The following is a 15792-nucleotide window of genomic DNA, read 5'->3' as shown; positions in this document are numbered from 1 at the left end:
GGTATACGTAGATATGTTTTACACTTGAACACTGCATATGAAAGTGTTACAGGATACATATAAGTAATTGTTTCATAATTCCTGATTGTCTCATGCTTGAAAACTTAGGGAAATTAGTACAAAGCATATAAACGCTTAACAAAATATATGTTTTCTCTATGCCTGTGTCATCAGCAACAGGAAAGATTCTCAAGGACACAGGTGGTTAGAAAGACAGAGACAGACAGACAAGTAAGATGCTCACTGCTAATTGGGAAGAAATTCAGAGCTTGATCTCACTCCAGCCTCATCCTTCACCTGTCATTGTCCGTAGTTTCCTTGGTTTCCTCTTGAAGTACAGCTCCATGGGACCTGGTTGATGGAGGTTCATGTCTGGTCTCCTGCTCCTTTTTTCTCACTGTGTCACTTGCACAGTAATACAGGGCTGTGTCCTCAGCTTTAAGGGAAGTCATCTGCAGCTGCAGTAGGTTGTTGCTGTTGTCCCTGGAGATGGTGAACCGGCCTTTCACAGAGTCTGCATAGTATTTACTTGTTCCATCACTACTAATAGATGAAACCCACTCTAGCCCCTTCCCTGGAGCCTGGCGGACCCAGTACATCCAGTAACTACTGAAAGTGAATCCAGAGCCTTTGCAGGAAAGACTAAGAGATCCTCCAGGCTGTCGCACATCTCCCCCAGACTCTTCCAGCAGAACATCACAATGCACTCCTGCAAAAATAAAAAAGAGTCAATAAAAATAATAGTCATAAAAATACACTACTTCAAAGAGCAATTATCTTAATGGAAAAACCAACCAAAGACAAGACCACCTTGTAAAATAGTCAGAATGAAGATTCCATTCAATCCAAACCCCATTGTCCGGGCTCTCTAGGTGGGGTCCTTAGGCAGATAAAGACCCCACAGAAGATAAGCTCCTCTCTCTCAGAGCTAATGGCAGGTTTTTGTTGATGTTCATCCTTAGAGGGAGGAGCTCAATTTGCATGTCTTTCTCTATTAAGTGGGGGAGAAAAAGAGCTGCCTCCCAGTGTGTTAAGCCCCCTCCCTGAGCTGTGAAGAGATTTCCCTCAGAATTTCTTCTAAAAACCCTGAGAATCCAGATATCATTGGTGAACACAACATATCTATCCTCCATCTCTCCAATCTATTCTCAATAACAAGGAAAGGTTCATTAAACTTTTCTATGTTCTGATATTTTCCTAGGTTATCCCAATGTCTTTTCTCATTGAAAAGGCACCACAAGTCCTCATCAGTTTTGATCTTTAGAAGAGACTGAATCTTGGGTATTACTAGGAGAGGGTGAGATAGGAAGATTTCTCCAATTACTTCTAGCCATTTAGATTACTTATAGGCTTTTTTTTTGCTCATTCTCTTTAGAACTGGATTTCATGTGGATTATTTACCTCTGCTATCATTCTTTATATCTGTCAGCATAAGAGAGGTGACTGTGAAGTTTTGAGTCAGAGCAGAAATCAGCAGACACTGAAAATCAGCTGGATTGATAGGTTTTGTTTTAATTGTTGAGACTTATCAAAGGCATAGAAAAATGTTAATGGCATAGATTAATTATAAAAATGTATTGTATCATATATACAATGTTCTCCTATGCAGAGCTGATTTTTAAAACCTCTCAGCCCACATAAGCTCATGTTCCTTTTTTAAATTGGACGAACTTAGGCAAAGAATGGACAGGGCATACATAGCAAAGCCTTTTGAATCTCCTGAACCCTTCACAAAGGCCCTATTTTCTTTCTAACAGGATAAATATCCCTTGGGGAATGTAAGAATCTTCTGGAGCATGGGACCAGCTCCAGTCTGAGTGAGCCTCATTCTGCAGGGAGCCCCTTCAAGAACAAGCAAATCTGCTGCTACCTGCTGTTCTCACTGGAGGCATGAGGGAGAACATTTTGGGTAGTTATATCAACTTTACATGAATACATCTATTGGAATGCTGGCAAAAAGTGCAAATTATTCTCCAATCAACCTGTGAGATTGAGATAAAGCCTGAACTGGGTCTACTTGTCTTTTTTGTTTTTTCTTCCTCTGATAAGCCTTACATTTCCATTATCCTGTCATCACCACATAATCTATAGGGAAAAGCACATTTCAAAGCAATTTATTGAATGGAGTTTTTCTGTTCTTACAAAATATATCTTGATCTCCCAAGTCTAAAGAGGCTAACTAACCTTCTATTATCTTCAACCTGTCTTTTGAAATCTTTTCCCTTTCACTAACTCCTAGCAAAATAATACTTGTTATTTTAGTTTAAGACATTTTTCAGTCTTATGTCATTTCTTCTCATTCAGATCATCTATATCAGGTCTCACACTTTTCCTTCCTCTCTCCATATGGCTACCAGAGTGGTATCTAGTCATACTACTCACATATTTAATGAACATTATTTTCCCTGTTTCCCCTAAGATCTAATGTAGGCCATAATGTTTGCTGTTCATTTTTTTCTTCAGAACTTGACCCCAAGACTTCTGTAAATACTGAGCATCTCACTGATGTCCACTTAAACTAGCCTCCATCCATTCCTTCCCAATGATGCTATTCTCTGATTTCCATGTTCTTTCAAAGTCTCTCCTCTATTACTGGGACACTGCTGCTCCTAATCTATACTTCTATTAATTCTTTGATTCCTTCAAACATCATCTCAAGTGACTTTCTATGTGATATCTTTTCTGCTTTCCCTCCATTGAGAGTACCTTCCATTTAAGAATTATTTTCTACTTATTTTTACATAGTCTATGTATTCTGACTTATGTATATAATTTCCCAAAAAGGAATGTAATTTGAGAGTAGGAATTGTTTCATTTTGTCTTCATATCCTATGCACACAGCTCTTGGAATAATGGAAGTGCTTAATAAATGAGTGTTAATTTAATGATTAATTGATTGAATTCATTTATAGTTTAATATTTGTTAATAATTATGCTCATGGGACATGTGACCAAGATGGTGAAGAGATGTCAGGTACTGTTTTAATCTCTACTAGTTTTCCCTCAGAACTGACATGTATGAAGTCACTTAAGGTTGGAACAACAAAACTCCATAGAATCAGAGTGCAACATCTCCCAGCAAGGTCTGTCTGTGGAGAGTGTAAGGGCAAAGACTAAAAACCTAGTTCACCAGCAGTGGAGTTGTAAGGGACTAGCCTGAGAAACTTAACTGTGGGAGTGGAAACCTTTGTGGTGTGGCCAGTGTGTCCGTGAAATGGGAGAGTTGAAACTTTATGGGAAATTACAGGGAAGTTGCCTAGAAGACCCATTTGACCAGCTCCACTTGGAGAGCCCTTGGTGTTCCCAGAAGATCCCCTGGAGTTTTGGAGGGCGGACCTGGCATTCCCAGGCAAACAGCACAGAAACCACCCCAGGTATTTTTATTTTTGCAAAGACCCAGGGTACAGGAGAGTGACTTCCAATGCTGACTGTGCACAGAAAACCTCTGGTGCTTCCAGCCCTGTCGGCATAGGGAGTAGATAGCTGACAAACCCAGCACAGACCATCCAGAAAGAGCTTCTGGATTTCCTTAATGAGTAACCTCCTGGAATTCCTAATAGTTATAACCCCATGCCAGTAAGCAAGCCTATAGGATTCTCAACACCAAGGTGTGCCAGCAAGCCCTCCCCCCGCCACTATAAGACTCTTGGGATTGGTAACAAATCCTGAAATAAATGACAAAAGGTCAGAGGAAAAGCAGGATCTACTGAATGTTACTTTGATGATAAGGAAACTAGCTCATATATTGAAGCTTTAGAAGAGAGTATGAATTGGTCTCCACTCCAGAAATATTTCTTAGAAGTGAGAAAGGATTTTAAAAATAAAATGGAAAAACTGGGAAAAGAAATGAAAGAGAAAATTAAAATCTTGCAACCAAAAGTAACAGAAGAAAACATCTTTTAAAATTACATTTAAAAAATAAAATTTTATTTTAAAAATACATTTGGATAAATTCAGAAAGGAAATAATTCTCTCAACAACACAATGGGGAAAAGGGAAAAAAGTTAGCTCCTTTAAAATAGAATTGACCAAATGGAAAATGAGACAAAAAAGCAAAATGAAGAAAATAACTCCATGAAAAATAGATTTGAATAATGGAAGCTAATGACTTCATGAGACACCAAGAATCTGTAAAACAATTTGTAAAGAATGAAAAAAATAGGAGAAAATTTAAAATACTTCATTGTTAAACAACTGACCTAGAAAATAGATTCAGAAGACATAATTTTAGAATCATAGAGAACTGCTCTGATATCCTGTAATCAAAGGGCAAATTGATCATTGAAAGAATCCATCTATTATCTGCTGAAAGGTAGCTCAACAAGAAAACCCAAAGGAATATTGTAGACAAACTTCAGAATTATCAGATCAAGTAGAGAATTCTGTAAGTGACCAGAAGAAGAAATTCAAATACCAAGGAGACACAATGAGGATTATATAGGACCTGACTGCATCAACATTAAAGGAAGAGAGGGCCTGGAATATAACATCTCAGGGGGCAAGGAATATTAAATTATAACTAGGACTCAATTATCCAGCAAGAGTGAGCCTTCACTTTCAGAGGAAAAGATGAACATTTAATGAATTATGTGATTTTAAAATTTTCCTGATGAAAAGACCAGAGCTGAACAGAAAATTCAAACAGGAGACTTTAGAGAAACATGTAAAGGTAAACAGGTAAAATTAAAAAGACTACCTGGGAGCAAGGTTCTCATTACTCTTGAGAAATATAACTTTATTGTTATAGGAAATCCAAAGTATTTCCATGATTTTGATGAAACGATTATTTTTTAAAATTTAAAAAATATTTAAAAGGGGGTGGATTGAACCAAGATGGGCAGAAAGGGGAAGTGGAATGGGCTAGAAGTACAAAGGATCTCACAATAGAGGGAAAGAATGGAAGAGGTGAGAACCACCTGAATCTCGCTCTCATGGAATTTGACTGACAGAGGATGAATACACACACACTCAGTTGGGTTTAGAAATTTATTTTACCTTTCATGTATCAGGAGGGAAAAGGAAGGGAAGGAGGAACTAATAGAAGGGAGGGGAGGAAGAAAAGGAAAGGAAAGGGGGAAAATGAGAGAGGCAGTTAATAGAAGGGGAAACATTGTGAAAGAAGGTGGGGAAAAGAACAAATTGAGGGGAAATAGTCTGGAGGATAAAAAAAAGTTAAGAATTATAACTGGAAACGTGAATGGAATAAATTCTCTCTTAAAACTGAAGGAGTTATAGGGTCCTTCCACATGACCATGCCCTTCTCTTCATGTAGCATATCCTTACTAAAAAATATTTCTGCAGGTGTTAATTGTTTATCATTCAATGTTAAAAATTTTGTGTAATATATATATATATATATATATATATATATGTATGGCAAGATTTATTCTCCTCTTTTGTTTCCCTTTTGTCCCTATATATTTCCCCTTCTTGTACTTCCAGAAATCTCTTAAGATCTTTATGTTTCCTTTCTACTAAAGCTTGACCAAAAGGATTACAGGGATTGTCTGTAATATGCTTTATGCTGTAATATAGACAGAATTATTTAAATATCATAGAAGTATATCCAGGGCCATTATTTGTTTTCATGGATTTTGGTATCCCTGAAATAGAATAACAATGTAATAAATGATTAGTCAAACTTTGAGTAACCTCTGAACTTTGTGCTATTGCCATTGTAAATGAACATGCATCTATGGTAACAAGAATAAATTTCATTTTTTAAAAAGGTGCATAATGAGTTATATCCATTTGCCACAACTCATTAGGATCCTGCCCTCTAGGATTCTTAGAATATTTTGGGGGGGTAGGTAAATATGGAATGCACTGTTGACAAGATTTTACTATATTTAGCTTTCTCTCTGGTGATTTTAAATTCTTTCCTTAGTAAAGGGATATTCTGATGAATTTTTTTTGTGAGATAGCCTAGCCTGCTCTTCTACAAAGCTTATGATTAGTGAAAGAGTTAATTGATCAACCTTATGATCACCTTCATATATAGACCCAGGCAATCCAGTGTGGGAATTTATATGGTCACTAAGAAAAGGATTATATCTATTATAACTTCTTGTAATTCTTTAAAGAGTTGATATAATTCTTCATCAATGCTATGTTTAATATAGGCTATTTCTATGTGCCTGACCACATGATAACTATACTTACTATCTGTAAAAATGTGGCTGCTCTTTTAATACTATTAATATAGCATATAATTCACTCTTTTAAGTTGATGTAAAAGGAGTTTGTAATTTCTTTTCTATTATTGCTTTTATGTTTGGACGTACAAGTCAAAAATAAGGTCTATGACAAAGTTTAAAATTTTGGGGAGCCTAGAGGGTCATAACTCCAGATATTTCCTTTCATTACCTCTACAAAGCAATCAATCATTAATTCCAGAATTTGACATCATTACAGTAAAATAGATTATATTGACAAACAAGATCACATAACTTTTCAACATCTTGCTCAACAGTAAGTTCCCTAACTATGGGTTACATAATTTTCAATTTCCCAATCATTTTTCAAAGTCCTTCACATTTATTCAATATTATTAGAAATAATTGCAGTTAAGGCATACATTCCAATCTCTTATATACTCTTTAGAGTTTAACATTTTGCCTTTTTAAAATTGAATATTAAATTCTTAACCTACATGAAACAAAACGTTTCCATGCTGACATCTCAATTCTCTTAAAGTTAGCCTTATAACTGAATATCTGTTACACTCAAATTTCTTTCACATCTGTTTTATAAGCTTATTTTCCTCTTGTTCAACACATTCCTATTTCCAAAAAGAAAGTAAGATTCTCCATGAAATTAGTTTTATATATATTATAATTTCAAGAATCTAATGCAAACCTTTTACCAATGCTAGTGTTACAGGATACATATATAATTTCTTTTTCTTAAGTACCACATATTAAGTAAACTACTTTGATCTTACATATAAATATTCCCTAGGTGGAAAAACACAGCTTTTCACAAATTTTGTGGGCCAAAAAGACCTTGACAGATATAACCTGTTGGCAAGTTATTCTCTAATTTTCTTATAACAAATCTTTACAAATGTGATGGATAACACTTCAATTCATCCATTGTTTGTTATTGTAACACAGTTTTAAATTTTCAAAAGAATTGTTTAAATCTGTTATACACAATTTACTGATTATACATAATACATTTCAATTTAAGGTATATTCCTTTTACTCCCTAGAACTTTGCAATACAAAAAAATTCTCAAAATCAGATGTTTCTAAAAATCTCTTTTTATAATTACAAGATTTTCTTTATAGTTCTGATATTAATCTTTTAAATTCCAAAACTCACATTCAAAATTACCTTAAATTATTTTCCTTTTCAAAATATAAAAAGTTTGCAAATTCTTCTTATCTGTATCAGTGTTATTCTAACTTCTCAATGATCTAACTTAAAAGGGCTTTCTAGCCTCATTGACAAAATGAGGTCAAGGTAGTATGTACTAATTCTTTTTTTGTTTTGTTTTGTTTTAGGTTTTTGCAAGGCAAATGGGGTTAAGTGGCTTGCCCAAGGCCACACATCTAGGTAATTATTAAGTTTCTGAGACAGGATTTGAACCCAGGTACTCCTGACTCCAGGGCAAAGTGCTTTATCTAATGCCACCTAGCCACCCCAGTATGTACTAATACTTTACCTTTCTTGTTTATCATTCCTTGCTCACCCCAAATTTTTCAAATGCATGAACTACACCCCAAGCATATTTAGAATCTGTATAAATATTATCTTCCCCCCCTTTTTTGTTGCAATCTTAAAGCCTGATTAAGCGCACATAACTCAGAAGTCTGTGCTGGCAATGGTTTTGGCAGACTCGCAGCCTTTATCAAGGCCATTCTGTCCCTATCTATTTTAGCATACCCATTAGTTCTTTTTCTTCCTATAACTCTGGAGGAGCCATAAAACATTATAGTCAAAAATCCATTTTTTAACATGATAATTAAGGCCAGTGCAAAAATAATTATAAGAATATTTCAATTTCTTCTAGGTCCCTTATTCACCAAATCAGTAAATAAAACCCTGTTAGTCAATCAGACCAGAAATGAAGCAATAGAAAATTAAAGAAAATAAAAGAACCCCTTCTCTCCCCCCTCAAAAAATCCAAAATGATTTTCAGGAAAAATCTCTGTTTTGGTGCCAAATCATGAGGTTATTTTGGGGGAGGAGGAATAAGATCCAGTTTTGAAAAGAGAAAGAAGTTGGCCAATCAGAACACAGACATGACAGCAAACTTGTCCAAGCAGAGACAGCTGAGAGCTTCCCTCTTCCTGTAATTTAACAAACACACATAAAATACATAAACATTCCATTTTTCTCAATACATACAATTATAACTTTTGAGAAGGCAAACTGTCACTCAAAAATCCCTTAGCCTAATTGAATTATCCCCTTCCCACTTTCAGCTTAGAGTAAACCAAATAACTTCTTTTTAAGGGGACAGTCCTAAATCTTCTTTGAGGGGTGGGGGTAGGGGTTCTGTTTTTAAATCCTCAATTGTCCCATTATTTTCTGTAAATCAAATTATGTACTTTAAGATTGACCTGGTTCTCCTGTCTTTCTGGAATTTACTACCTCAAAGCTTTCTCAATGTCAAATAACATTTCTTTTGTGATTGTTTAACACATTCCTTTTTCCTCCGTGAATACTCGCTGTCTCTTTCCCTGTTTCTATAACTTCAATTAAATTCCCTTTTTAACATTTGTTTTTATTTTATTTTATCATTATTATTATTATTATTATTACTATTCTTTTTTAATCATGTCTTTATGATACATTTCTTTCTCTCTTAGCTAGTTCTTTTTCTTAATTCCACTTTCTGCTAACTTCAAGGTCAAGATAAACTAAACAATAGCAAGGAAAGTGTCTGATCTCTCACACTCCTTCAAACTGCCTATAGCAACCTAGGAAGAAACTGGGCAAAATCTTCATCAGCTCCTTGTTTTATTTTTGTAAATGAAGTATTGCCTCTTTCCTTTTCAGACAATTTCAGCCATGTCTGTTTTGCAGCAATGGTTATTTGTTGATATGCTTGTGAGGTATACCCAATTTGATTATTTATTCCTGCCCATGGACCCATGTCAGTGAGCATTTCAAATATTATTCTAGGGGGCGGCTAGTGGATAGAGCACCAGCCCTGGAGTCAGGAGTACTTGAGTTCAAATCAGGCCTCAGACATTTAATAATTACCTAGCTGTGTGGTCTTGGGCAAGTCACTTAACCCCATTGCCTTCTAAAATCTAAAAAAAAAATGTTATTCTTAACCTGTTTGCTTCCTTTCTTTTAGCTTGACTAGTACAATTCTCAAAAAAAATTAGTTTTCCATGTTAAGTAATCTCCTGGTGTATGAGCAGTTTTTGCTATTGTAATCCAGTATTCCAGGGCTAATATTTGTCTAGCTAATGTTTTTGTCTTAGTTAAACATATGGGCTAGTATTGCCATATGTGCTTGTTGCTAATTTTAATTTCTTAAATGTTTTAAAAACCTAGATTATCATGTTCACTCACAGTATTTTCTGGATTATCTGGATCAGGTCTCTCAAATATGGGGAATGAGAATAATAGCTTTTTCATGTCCCATGGAATCTCCTCTCCTTTATCCACTCACTACCTTTTGAGCAACCTTTTAAACAACATTCATATGCTCCTTATCTTTGTTAGTGTTTTCTTCTTTAGGGCATAAAGCAGCAGAAGGTGAGTTGGTAATGATAGGAGGAGGTGGTGTTAGAGGCAAAGGCCACCATTGTTCTTCCTCCTTTTTCTTTTTTACACTTATATTCCTGCTGAATAGTTTGAATATCTACATCAACTTTTAATATACTCTGAGCCAAAGGAACATCTCCAGGTGGAGTCATAAAAATTTTTAAAATACTCCACAATGAAAAGACTCCTTTAGGAAATGCTTCCTGACTTTCCTATCTAAAATGGTCACTCATCTATCTTTCCACAGTCTCCCATTTTTCAGTATATAGCACTCCTTCTGAAAACCATGGATAACATTTTTGTACACATTCAATAGATTCTTCCAATTGTTATTATTAACAAGCCTCTTTCTTTGACTATATGCTTTAACACTCTCAAATAATGTCCTCTATCTTTAGATTGTCCCTGACAATGTTCTGTTTTAAACCTGGTGAAAAAAATTAAAAATATATATATATATAAATATACATATACATATGTATGTGTATATATATATATATATATATATATATATATATATGTATATATTTATATATCCTCAATACCTGCTGTCATGTAGTGTGCTCTGTGACCCCCAGGATGTCCAGACAGTGTCTTTCCTTTCAAGACTAATTCCCTTCCAAGTTGTCCCCTGATCAGGCACCATTTCCCACAAACATTTGGATGTCATTGAAAGCCACCAGCATTTAATGCCGTGAAAACAATCTCTTGACTTTATTGTTGAATATCCAGACTTTTATAACACAATGTATCCCAGACATGGCAAGTCAGATGGGATCTAGCTGCATGGCTTCCCAAAATTTATGATACTTATCCTTGAAGTCTGTATACTTCCTTATCTGAAAAGTTCCCACCCAGCTCTAAGCTACACAGATGTTTTCATTCTGGGTTCACTGGTGAGCCAACCAAACTGTTAATGAGCAAGAATACATGCATATCTCTGTTGACAAAGGTAAATAACTCCTAGGGCTGGCCCTCCACAATGCAGAAATGCCTACAATTGCTGAAATGAGTCTTGACAAACTTAAAGGAAAAAAACACAAATATCTTGCTTTCTAGCTTTCTAAGTTATCTAAAGAGCAGTAACACTTCTGCTCTGATTTATTGTATTTATTATATCTTCTCCCTAGACCCTCACTTACTGCCTGATTTTACAGTGTAATGGTGTTTCTTCCTTAACCCACACTTAGTGTTAGGTGCAAGACAGGGTTAAAAGAATAGAGACATGTCAAGATGGACTATTCTAGGAGATGGCTAGGCATTAAAGGATAACAAATAATATCAGGTGAAGAGGCACAAAGACTTATTATAGTAGAGGGAAAGAAGGGAGGGTATGAGCACTGAGTAAATCCTTCATGTAACAGATTTGACCCAAAGAGGGAATAACATACATTTCCAATTGGGTTTAAAAATGTATCCTACCAGGGCAGCTAGATGGCATAGTGGAATAAGCACCGGCCCTGGATTCAGGAGGACCTGAGTTCAAATATTCCCTCAGACACTTAATAATTACCTAGCCATGTGACCTTGGGCAAGTCACTTAACCCCATTGCATTAGCTAAATAAAATTTTTAGCTGATGAAGATTTTGCACAGTTTCTTCCTAGGTTGCCATAGGCAGTTTGAAGGAGTGTGAGAGATCAGACACTTTCCTTGCTACTGTTTAGTTTATCCTGACCTTAGAGTATAAAAGGTGATTAGACTCTGGCTCATTCCAGATCCCTCTTTTGGACCTAGAATATCTTCCATTTTAGCAGTTCTGAGGAGTTATTATTTATGAGCTATAGTTTCTAATTTGTCATGTGACTTCGTATCTCATGTTTGACAACCATGTATAAAGCAGGCAAAGTATTTTAGTTATATAAATATTTTGCTTTCCAACTATATATAATAGTAGTTGCTATCAATCATTTTTACAAGGTTTTGAATTTTACAATACTTTCCCCCTCCCTTCTTTCCCTCCCTCCTCATCAACTAAAGGCAATTTGATATAGTCTTTACATTTGTTTCCATGATATGTATAAATCAAAATTGAATATGTTGAGAGAAAGAGCAAATCCATAAGGAAGAAAGAAAGCATTAGATACTAAAATTATGTAGAACATAATACAATGTTTTTAAGAATTGAAAATATTCTTTGGTCTTCATTTAAACTCCATAGGTCCTTCTCTGGATACAGATGATATTCTCAATCACAGATACCCTAAAAATTTTCCCTGATCATTGTCCATCATGATTGATCATCACATCATGTTGTTGTTAGGGTGTATAATTATCTTCTGGTTCTGCTCACCTCACTAAACATCAGTTCATGATAGTTTTTCCAGGCTTCTCTGAAATCTCATCTCTCCTGATTTCTAAAAAGAACAATAGTGCTCCATCACTATATATATATATATATATATATATATATATATATATATATATATATACACACCACAGTTTGTTCAATCATTCCCCATTTCATGGACATTGCCTCAGTTTCCAATTCTTTACCATTACAGACAGAGCTGCTAAGATTATTTTTTTTATTGTACTTTGGGCATAATTCCAAATTGTTCTCCAGAAAGATTGGATCAGTTCATAGCTCCATTAATAGTGCATTAATGCCCCAGATTTCCTGTATCCCCTCCAACACTGATCATTATCCTTTCTTGTCATAGTGGACAATCTAAGAGATATGAGGTGCTACCTCAGAGATGTTTTACTTTGCATTTCTATAATCACTAATGATTTAGAGCAATTTTCATGTGACTATAGATAGCTAAGATTGTCTTGTCTGAAACTGCTTTTGCATGTCCCTTGACCATTTATCAATTAGGGAATGGCTTTTTTTAAAAATAAATTTCACTTAGTTCTCTATATATATTTTAGAAATGAGTCCTTAGTCAGAAATGCTAGCTGTAAAAATTTTTACCTAATTTACCACATTTCTTTTGATCTTGGCTAGTACAGTTTTGTTTGTACAAAAGCTTTTTAGTTTAAAGTAATCCAGGTTATCCAGCTTATTTTTTATATTCTCCATCTCTTCCTTGACCATAAACTGTTCCCCTTCCTATAGATCTGACAGCTAAACTATTTCTTGTTCTCCTAATTTAATTATGATATCACCTTTCATGTTTAAGTCCTACACTCAGGTTTTCCGGGAGCGCGGACGCGGCATCGGGTTTATTCCCCTCCTTGCTCCCACCCTGCATGCCCCCCGCCCCTGGAGGGTGACGGGCCCCCGAGCCCCCGAGCCCCCAGCGGACAGGCCGGAGTAGGGACCGGTAGGCCCAGTGCGCCCGGCCATCCAGGGCCTTTGGGATGGATTTCTCCAAGTTCCTTGCGGATGACTTCGAGGTGAAGGAGTGGATCAATGGGGCCTTCAAGGTGGTCCCCAAAGAGGCCCCGGGGAAGGTGGACGGGCACGCGGCCACGTTGGTGATGAAGCTGCAGCTCTTCATCCAGGAAGTCAACAACGTCATGGAGGAAACCAGTCACCAGGCCCTCCAGAATATGCCCAAAGTTCTCCGAGATGTACAAGTCCTTAAACAGGAGGCATCTTTCCTGAAGGAACAGATGATTCTTGTCAAGGAAGATATTTAAAAATTTGAACAGGACACAGCTCAGTCAATGCAGGTACTGGTGGAGATTGATCAGGTGAAATCTAGAATGCAACTTGCTGCAGAATCTCTTCAAGAAGCAGATAAATGGAGTACCTTGAGTGCAGATATTGAAGAAACATTTAAGACACAAGATGTGGCTGTGATTTCTGCTAAATTAACCAGTATGCAGAACAGTTTGATCATGCTTGTAGGTACACCAGATTACTCAGATAAATGCGTGCACCTTGAGGCATTGAAGAACAGGCTCGAGGTCATGGCCAGTCCACAAATAGTGGCTGCATTCAATTCTCAGTCTGTAGATCAGGCCAAAGTATTTGTTAAAGTTTTTACAGAAATTGACCGAATGCCTCAGCTTCTTGCTTCCTATTTCAAATGCCACAAGGCACAACTTTTGGCATCCTGGCAAGATCTTTGCCAGAGTGATCTACCTTTAGACTGACAGTTGACTGAATTCTATGACACCTTGCTTGGTGCCTGGCACACCCAACTCCAATGGTCTATGCAGCTCTTCAAGAACCCCCATGAGGTAGTAACTATGCTTTTGATTCAGACATTGAATGCTTTGGTACCTTCTCTGCCAGTCTGCCTGGATTCTGGAGTGGAGAGAGCAGGGCCTGACACCAGGCTCACAAAGCTCCTGGAGCTCTATGACACCACTGCTCACTTTGCCAAGGGCCACTGCTCACTTTGCCAAGGGCCTGGAGATGGCACTTCTCTTGCACTCCCGAGAAAACAACTTGGTAAAGGTCACAGAACTTGTGGAAGCTGTGTATGGCCCATATAAACCCTATCAGCTACAACATGGAGAACTGGAAAAGAGTCATCTCCTCATTCAGATCAGTGCTGTCCCTTTGGAACATTGGGAAGTTATTGACTGTGTTCAAGAGCTGAGCCACTCAGTGAATAAACTCTTTGGTTTGGCTTCAGGAGCTGTGGATAGATGCATCAAATTCACAGATGGACTGGGGGCTTGTGGACTTTTGTCAGCCCTGAAATCTCTTTTCACAAAGTATGTATCTGATTTTACTAACACCCTCCAGTCAATCCAAAAAAAAGGGCAAACTTGATAATATTCCTTCCAGCTCTCTTTTCCAAGAAGATTGGACAGCTTTTCAGAACTCTGTTAGGATAATAACCACCTGTGGAGAACTTTTGCGTCATTGTGGAGATTTTGAACAACAGCTAGCAAACAGGATTTTGTCCACAGCTGGGAAGTATCTTGCAGATTCTTACAGCCCTCGTAGTTTGACGGGCTTTCAGGATAGCAGCCTGATGGATAAGAAGAGCTCTGTTAAAAACCTATGGCAGGAATATAATTACCTTCAGAAGGAGAATCCAGTAGAATATGCCAGTTTAATGGAAGTACTTTATACTCTTAAGGAAAAAGGTTCAAGTAATCACAACCTGCTGTCTGCCTCTCATGTAGCCCTCACTCGTCTTAATCAGCAGGCTCACCAGTTGGCCTTTGATTCTGTTTTTCTACGCATCAAACAACAACTTCTACTAATTTCCAAGATGGAGAGTTGGAACACAGCTGGAATTGGAGAGACTTTGACTGATGATCTTCCCACATTTAGCCTTACCCCTCTTGAATATATTAGCAATATTGGGCAGTATATCATGTCCCTACCTCTAAATCTTGAGCCATTTGTTACCCAGGAAGATTCTGCTTTGGAATTAGCATTGCATGCTGGAAAACTGCCATTTCCTCCTGAGCAAGGGGATGAATTGCCTGAACTGGACAACATGGCTGACTACTGGTTGGGTTCCATTGCCAGGGCCACAATACAGACATATTGTGATGTGATCCTTCAGAATCCTGAGCTGACCTCACACTCAACAAAGCAGCTGGCTACAGACATCGACTATCTGATAAATGTGATGGATGCCTTGGGTCTCCAGCCATCCTGGGCCCTTCAGAACATGGTGACTCTCTTGAAGATCAAGCCAGAGGATTATAGACAGGCAGCCAAAGGGCCCCCCCCACCATTGACTCACCAGCAAAGTGACCTCAATGAGGAATGTGAATTACTGATCTCACTATGCAGACTTTGAAAGGGGATGAGAGCTGATGGGCCAACAGCAGTATTCCTATATGGATTGGGAAGGGCTGTGGGTAGAGGAAATAATTATTTATTAGGGTAAATATTTTAATCGGGGTGGCTGGGTGGCGCAGTGGATGGAGCACCAGCCTTGGAGTCAGGAGTGCCTGGGTTCAAATCCAACCTCAGAAACTTCCTAGCCATGTGGCCTTGGGCAAGCCACTTGGCCCCATTGCCTTGAAAAATCTAAAAAAAAAAATTTCAATCTTTTTTTTTAATGATCTGATTTTTGAAATGGAATTTACAAATAAAAGGAAATGAAAACTAAAACTAAAAACTAAACTAATCTTTGTGTCAACATGAACACCAAAATATCAAATTGCCATAGTTGCAGACCTTTGGGGAAAATGGAGA

The 15792-nt window shown here is 37.1% G+C and overlaps 1 pseudogene and 1 gene segment (V, D, J or C); one reads left to right on the top strand and one right to left on the bottom strand.

The window, feature by feature from the left end:
- Positions 1-293: 293 nt before the first annotated feature.
- Positions 294-911, bottom strand: LOC141504428 (immunoglobulin heavy variable 3-74-like). The segment is given in 2 exon segments: positions 294-709; positions 796-911. Coding segments are annotated over 2 exon segments (477 nt in total).
- Positions 912-13000: 12089 nt separating this feature from the next.
- On the top strand, positions 13001-15371 carry LOC141518950 (conserved oligomeric Golgi complex subunit 7 pseudogene; annotated as a pseudogene).
- The last annotated feature ends 421 nt before the right edge of the window (positions 15372-15792 follow it).

The sequence above is a fragment of the Macrotis lagotis genome, chromosome 1, assembly GCF_037893015.1.
Source record: "Macrotis lagotis isolate mMagLag1 chromosome 1, bilby.v1.9.chrom.fasta, whole genome shotgun sequence".
NCBI classification, from domain to species: Eukaryota; Metazoa; Chordata; class Mammalia; order Peramelemorphia; family Peramelidae; genus Macrotis; species Macrotis lagotis.
Note: the sequence above shows the minus strand (reverse complement) of the source record. Positions and strands in the feature narration are given on the sequence as shown.